We start from the raw sequence: 7852 nt of genomic DNA, 5'->3' as shown, positions 1-7852 counted from the left end.
GCGCTGATTGGCCGCAGGTAGACGCTGCTTCCCGGTCAGAGGAAGTGGCAGAGATAGCAGCATGGACAGGACAAGAGAAAGTGATAGAGCAGTGAAAAAAAGAAAAAAGAAAACAACGGAACATTTTTTCTAAGTTTCGCAAAGGGGAGACAGGGAGCAGGGAGGAGAGAAGGAAAGTAGGAGGGCAGGAGAGAGCGCGCGTGTGTCTGTGTATGTGTGTTTTTATGAATGAAGTGACTCACTGCCGATGTGTCATGGGCCCGAGGTCTTTATAAAGGAAGTTTTAAACAAGCCTAAACACTTCACAGCGCGCAAAAATTGGAACTCGCATCCCTGTCTCCGTATCGCTGTGGCACGTCTCTCCAAACTTATAACACTTATAAAAACAGATTACAGGGGCTCTAACTTAACTTCAGAAACTAACTTTTACTACTTTGATTTTTCATTTTTGTACCTGTTTTTCATCCTTGCGATCATAATTCACCACGCATCAACATCTCGCCATCCTCACTGGTCCTGATAACTTTATTCCACACGAAGAAGACACCGGAGCACGTGACAATTTCCGGAGCTCTTTTTTTGTTCAATTAATCTGTTATTTATTTGTCCGCGTGGATTGGCTGTAACTTGGGAGCCGATCAATATGAAATGTAAGTCTTTTTACGCATGCATGTTCAGCCACGAAATCCTGTTGTTTTGAACTTTTGCTTTAATATTTGAACCGGTGCAAAGAGTTCACAGACTTTGCGTAACTTTTGAATGACTTCTCAGTTTCAAAGACGTAGGAAATGCCGCAGTGTTATTTTGGCTGTAATTCTTGTGGTTCACCTGTAATTATCAAGCATTCATCATTTCATCACCGCTCTGGGTCCCTTTTAATACTTAGCTACCTTGTATTTGAACTTGAAAGGAGAAGAATGAATAAGCGCACTGTTTGAGACTTGACTTGGCTGTCTCTATATAATTTATACCACGGACTCACGTACCTATCCAGTTGCAGGTGTGACAATAAGCTGCATTCATTGCCTTGCTTTTGGTTAAGTAACTATGGTGATATTCTGTGCCAAAGCCCCTTTTAATGTTTTTAATGATTTGCAACCAGCCTGTGAAAACACGACTCTGACACTGAGGCGCGTAGGGGGCGCTGTGCCAAGTCTGGGGCCATTGTTTATATTGTGGTGCAATATCTTTCCCTGGAGCTGAGGTCATTATCATTATAGCGAGATGACAGCGCCTGTGCTCTAATTGCTTCCGTTTTGTTTTACGCAGTGCTCCTGGACTCCTCCTCTTCGCTGCTCTTATCGCTGCTATTGGCCCACCTGCCCGTCTTCACGTCCACGTCCCCTGTCCCCCAGCGCAGACCGAGCGAAATGGATAAACTCTCGAACCAGACCAAAAACCTCATGAAACTCACCCAAGAATTGCTGGTAAGTGAAAACAGCGTCGTGGTTTTCAGCAGTGGCGCGCCGTGATTGGCTGAGTGGTTAATGGGTTAATTGGGCTTTAAAACATTGGAGATGCGTGTGTGTGTGTGTGTGTGTTTGTGTGTGTGTATGTGTGTGTGGGTGGTGTAAGGGGATGCTATCATTGCGCCAGGGGCCATATACGCGACCTGGAGCTCTGACTGCATTTCTTTCACCCGAGGGTAACTGTACACATCACACGGTGGTGATGAAACCAGTTGAGCGCAATTACGCACATTCGCTTCAGACTTTTAAGCAGCTTTGAACGAGTGATCTCACTTTTAAACCAGGTGTCTGACTCAGCAGCAGCAGCAGCCTCATGGTCTGTCTGCTCACGTGACCAGTGGTGTAACAGGCGAGTCAGGGAAGCAAAGGATGACGGTGGAAAAATTAGACATTTCCAGACATGAGTTTAGACTTATCATAAAACTTTCACTTATAATGGAGAAACATGGGGAGTTATGCCATACTCCAGTCTGTGGGAAGTAGTATTGTCAGGATACTACAATTTAAAACTCGATTTTGATACTATGGAGTAGATTTGATACTTAATACCTATTCTGAAACCACAGTCATTGCAAAAAACACTATTTCTTTACACAATAGAATGTGGTTTTCAACACTGAATCATAGCACTTTCTTTTATATTACCATGTGGCCTTATATCTGTGTAATTCTTCATTCATCCAGGTAGGTTTCATAGGGTTCCATGAGCTCTTGACTTGCTCCGATACAGCTCAAGATCATTCTAAAGCAGTTCATTTTTTAATATCAATACCTGTATCTAGTTCCTAAAATAGTTTTAGAATCAGATTTTTCAATACTTTGACAACCCTACTTGCCAAACAAACTTTCTCTGACTGTTATAACAACAATGACAACATGGAGGCCAATGATCCTACACTAGAGTCTGTGTGAAAGAACAGTTGTTATAGGTAAAATCTCTGGATCTTTAGTCACACTTGACTGATCAGGGCTCTATTTTTGCATTATGTAAATCTTGACAAGCGTTCTGTCCAGGTGATACAATCTTAGATAATCCCATTCACTCTTTAGTCTAGGCCGTAGATAACGAACTTGAGATAAGAGAATGGAATTTATTTCGGTACAGAAACAAACAACCGTCAACATGGTTTATACAAGGTGATATTTTTGTTAGTTTTTATCATTTTACTAATATAGGATAGTTTGGAATTTATAGAAAGATGTATTTTTGTGTGTACATTTTTCAGTTTATATTAAATTAACAGTATCTGGGCACGTACATTTGAGAACCGTAATTTTTGTAACACACTGCAGTCTGTTATAAGGCTGTGGGTGGGTTGTGCAGGTGCAGTGTTTAGTGTTTTCTTTTGGTCGCCACAGCAAAGTGACTAGATAAAAATCAAAAGCGTTTATCACATTTCACCATTTGCATTCAGGAGGAGGGAGTGAGGTCATGATCTACGATGGTGAGAGCAATAAAGGGAGTATGAGGGGCTGAATTACAGGCCGAGAAAAATGTTAAAACCACAAGAGATGGAGAGATCACAGGCACAGACAGCCTCAGTGCTTTTCTGCTGCACCAAAGTAACATGGGTGTAATGAGGTGAGGAAAAGGATGGAAGGGACAAAAGCAGCGGAGACAAAACAGACCAAAACATGAGTAAGACAAAACACACAATGTGGCTCATTCATCGCACAAGTCACTCCCAACAAAAACAGCTGGAGGTGGCCACGAAAACAACATTATAAACAGGTTAAGCTATCTCAGTATATTTACACAAACAAGTTTATCTCACCATCTCACTCACTCATCAACGTAACAGGGCTCAGATGGTACAGCAATGACGCTATTGTGTTGTGGTGGAGTTTTTGAACTTTCCACCATAACATGTACCGCCCTCTGCTGGCAGCTATGAGCACTACAGCAGCTCTCAGTCCTCACTTGACAGCTTTTTTATTCATCTTAAAATAAATTAAACCTTACAAAGCAAAAATACAGGCGTAAGTTAGTGAAAAACAAGATGACAAATCCATATTTAAACATTTATGCTGGGAGATAGTTTGCTTAGAGGCTTTGTTGAGCAATGTAATAACTTAACATAACACTGTAATCGCATGAGATAACATAAAGGAGTACAAAGTAGTGTTATCACGATACTAACATTTCAGACTTGATTTTGATACTAAAGGATAGACTCAATACAAAATAAAATGCTGATTCTGATATCACAATGATAATAATAATAAAAAAACACCCTTTCTTTAGACAATTGAATGAGATTTTAAACATTAAATACGTGGTCTTATATCTGTGTAATCCCTCAGTCATCCAGGTAGAGTTTATTTGGTCTTAAACTTGTTCTGATACAGTTCAAGATAGTTCTAAAACTATTCAGGAAAGGTTCATTTCTGCCCCGTGAACGTGACTTTTTTAGCATCAACACCTGTTCAAACGCGTATCTAGTTCTGACACTAGTTTTAATATCAATTAGTATCTGATTTTCGATACTTTTGACAACCCTCGTGAAAAGAGATACAGACTAGAGCCGTCAGTTCACAGCTCCTCTCTACCCAGGCTGCAGCACTGCGTCATCTCATCTTTTTATAGCGGTGACCCTGGAGTTTCCCCAGTCCTGCGTTGTCTGTCCCACTGCAGATTTGGTCACTGCACATGTTGTTATCCTCAGTAGAAAACACCCTGTGGCTTCAGCTCATTTGTGCTTATTGTTGACGTTTGGAGGCTAGAATGTGGCTGAACTCACACTCACCCCTTTGAACCACTCTGCCCTCACTCAAAGCTACTGTCTCTATAAACTCTGTCTTTTACTGTATGCTTTGAATGAACTTTAACCTTTCACTGTGGCTGTCTGATACTTGAAGAGCACACAGGAATACTACTGGGTTTCAGCTTCCTGTTTTATGCAACTTTTGGAGTACTTTTTCACATTCAAAAGAGATATTATTTTGTTTTAAAGTGTTAATAGCTATGGCAACAATCCTAATTTCTCATAATTCTGAAACACATGGATAGTCACAACACTGAATGACAAATGTTCAATAGTTAAAATTTAAATTTCAACCCAAAATAGTAGTACTTTCTTTTATATTACCATGTTGTATACTACTTCTGAAATAGATCAAAACCAGACTATGGGTGCGTTCACACATTCACATGCATCACATCAAATTTGGCAGTGAACCAGGATTAAATCAGGACTAAACAATGTCCACAATAAGAAAAAGGTCCCATTGATGCAGTTTCTTTAGTATTGTTTCTTGTTGAGGACTAGTTTTGAAATCATATTATCAATTAGTATCTGAGTGTTTGGTTTGACTCCCCTTGTCCGTATTCTGTCTTGACTGGTCTCATACTTTGTGCATTGGCTACACCGTGTAACCCATGGTCTTGTTTTCTTTCAGAGGGAGCACGCCTTTGACTCAGTGGTGGAGCCGCACCGGTTCAGGTCTCTGCCCGAAATGAGCAACAGATCAGCCAACGACTTCACCAACCTGGAGGTAATTCACTTTAAAAAGCTCAGATCCTTTATTAGGGCTGAAAAATATGACAAAAAAAACAACAACAATATCACCTTATTTTTAGGGCCTTTTAACAAAATTGCTCAGCTTCAAATTACATGCTTTTACTGACAGAGGATTGGCCTTTCAACTAAAAAGCCTGACAATTACAAATAACAGAATCTTGATCTCAATTAAAATGTTATTAATTGCACATTAGTTTCCCCCATTAAGTCTGTTAAAATGAAAGGTGCACTTTTCTGTCACCTGCGGGGCTTCATGGTGATGTTATTGCTTTGTCTATCTGTTTTTATTCAATCATACATGTTTTTGTTGCTAGAAAAATAACTTGAAAACATGAATTTTTACTGTGAGTGGGGTCCCCTCTCCACAGATTTGACCTGTAACTGCCTAGTACGATTGTTTATCTCAATAGAGTTAGTTAAATTTAATGTACCATGCAGCACCTCCATAGAGACAAGCTCCACCAGAATATAGTTATATGGTTCACCTTTAGGTCTGGTTCTTTTGTCTTCTATCTGTAAATGCTGTTCCCTCATATTAAACTTTTCTGTTGTCTCCAGCTAAGGCCAACCCTCACTCAGCTGCACGCCGACCTGAAGCTGTACGAGCACCATTTTGAGTGGCTCAACAGAGTGTCTAAGAAGCACCACCACCCTGCACTGCCCAAACTCATGGAGATGATCAGGGAAATGAAATCTCTCATGAACCTGCTGCATAGACAGGTCAGTCTGTGTGAAATGTTTACAATGTGCTTTTCTTAGTCGCTGGAGATCAGGGGCAATTGGATGAGTAAAGCGTAGGTGTTTAATGCACGAAAGGGGCCCTCCAATAGTCTGCAATGTGCATTTATCATAGAAAACATGCAATTTTCTGTTATACCTGTGCACTCGACATATTTCTATCAAATCAAAATCATAATTTGAATGGCAAAAAAAGCAAAACCTTAAACTTTTTAGGTAATATTATAGTCTCATCATATTTTCATGAGATTTTACTGGGTAGAAAACCTGCTACGTCTGTGGTTTAGTCTACAAACATGTTCTTAAAATGTATATTCTTATTCCTCGCATCATTCATTCACTCTACACACTCGGTGGTAAGTTTGTATTGTAGTTATTGTATTGACAGACTGAAGTAAAGTGGTCAATCTGAGGTATCCGCCCCTCCAATTACCACAAATCACTCATTCACACACCACATACTAGGCAAGGTGTGTGAAGTGTCTTGTCCAAGGACATTATGCCCCACTCTGACGCCTGCGGTCTCCCGTTTAACTAACCTAAACTTGCTTAGCCGCCAACATCGAATGAGATAGGGGATTCTCAAGGTGGTGTGATATTTATGAGTTTTTTGTTTTGTTTTGTTTGTACAACAGATGCAGAAAGTTGAGGCACCAAGGCTGACCCCGGCGACCCCGTCTCTCCCCCCTCACCTGCCGTATCATTTTGACGTGTTGCAGTCCACCCACGAGCTGCTCCAACACTTTAAACTGTTTTGTGACTGGGCGTACAGAGCCTTTATCAGTTTAAAACCAAAACTCTCTGCCAATACCACACAGTCCCAATGATGACTCCTCCTCCACTCGTCCATAGCACAATGAGTTAATGCAGCTAACGGGACTCAGGACTGGCCCAAATTGTACTGTATATTGAAGAATGTCGAATGGATGTGCTACACTGTGCTACCAAGTCAGACTCAAACGCACCCGAACTGCCAGTTTAATCACAGACTTGTTCCTGGAGGCCTTGGGGATATTATTTATATATTTATTTATTTATTTAATGTTTTAATCTAATTTATTTAATGTTATTTATTGCATATTATTGTATCGTGTTTCTCTTATTTCTGGATTAACGTGAATTTGGTTACCCACAATATTGTTGACATCTTTACTTTCTTGTTAATTACATTTCTAAAAATTTACTTTTTTCCAGTAGTTGTTGCAAATTCCCAGCTCCTTTATTTCTATTTTAAGATAAAAAATGTATATTTTATTTAGTTTTCCCTGTGCCATATTTTTAATAACCTGATGATGCATTTTGAAATGTATTTTATGACTGAGCTGCATCATGAAGAAGTGAATACTGAACTTTGTGGTAGGTTGCATGATGTGGCCAGATGTTGAGCACTGATGGACCTGGATTCTTTGCACAAACTTGTTGAGATTGGCCTTTGGCTGATTTTTAACCTGTGCTTTGGGGTAGAAAAAGTATTTTTATGATAAATATTAAGTACACCCAAAGCCTTAAAATACTATGTATTGTGACACTGTTCTGTACATATATGTACATGAGTGTAAAATTGAAATTGCATTCAGTGCTTTGTGTAGTATGTTATTTTCTACAATATCTTGTAGAATTCTTATCACTATAATTTTGATTATTCTTTCCAAGTATTTGTTACAGTATTGCTATTTATTTGAGAACTTTGGTGGAGCTATTTATTTTGACTGCAGTGGAGCGAGTCTCCTGTCCTTTTGTACTTTTATACAGTTTTTATTCTTATTTACTACCATCCTGTTTAAATTATTATTGTAACATCAAATGCCTCTTCCACACACTGATTGGCCTTAATGTGAAATGTGCCTTGCTGAAATGAAATAAATGAATGTGCTCAAGCAATGTGGAATGTTTTATTAATGCTGTGCTTCTCAAATTGTGGTAGACCTACATATGCTATAGTCCTATTTTTAGACATGGTTTAGTCTTGTGTGTGGTACTCACAAGGCTAAATATTTTATTAGATGTTAAACGTCTTTGTCTGTAAAGTTTCAAAACCAATGTGCTAATGGTTTCTATAAGTACAGGAAATTCAAGAGTCTGCTTTTGTCCTAATGAAATAACAGGTCTATATACTTTTATTAT

At 39.3% G+C, this 7852-nt stretch overlaps 1 protein-coding gene across 1 annotated transcript; it reads left to right on the top strand.

Moving 5' to 3' along the window:
- Positions 1–312: 312 nt before the first annotated feature.
- Positions 313–7595, top strand: il11a (interleukin 11a). Its single transcript, XM_020928033.2, has 5 exons — positions 313–650; positions 1270–1427; positions 4869–4964; positions 5549–5710; positions 6364–7595. The coding sequence occupies exons 1-5, from the start codon at positions 644–646 to the stop codon at positions 6553–6555; spliced, it is 615 nt and encodes a 204-aa protein (XP_020783692.1). The 5' UTR covers positions 313–643; the 3' UTR covers positions 6556–7595.
- Positions 7596–7852: the final 257 nt, after the last annotated feature.

The sequence above is a fragment of the Boleophthalmus pectinirostris genome, unplaced genomic scaffold (assembly GCF_026225935.1).
Source record: "Boleophthalmus pectinirostris isolate CB_2022bp ecotype Guang Dong unplaced genomic scaffold, ASM2622593v1 HiC_scaffold_6, whole genome shotgun sequence".
Taxonomy (NCBI): domain Eukaryota; kingdom Metazoa; phylum Chordata; class Actinopteri; order Gobiiformes; family Gobiidae; genus Boleophthalmus; species Boleophthalmus pectinirostris.
This window is presented reverse-complemented; position numbering and strand designations above follow the sequence as displayed.

What these genes read in the sequence shown, in the direction of transcription:
- il11a (XM_020928033.2), top strand. An exon ending in ACGACTTCACCAACCTGGAG is followed by an intron (nt 4,965 to 5,548) that starts GTAATTCACTTT and finishes TGTTGTCTCCAG; the next exon opens with CTAAGGCCAACCCTCACTCA. An exon ending in TGAACCTGCTGCATAGACAG is followed by an intron (nt 5,711 to 6,363) that starts GTCAGTCTGTGT and finishes TTTGTACAACAG; the next exon opens with ATGCAGAAAGTTGAGGCACC.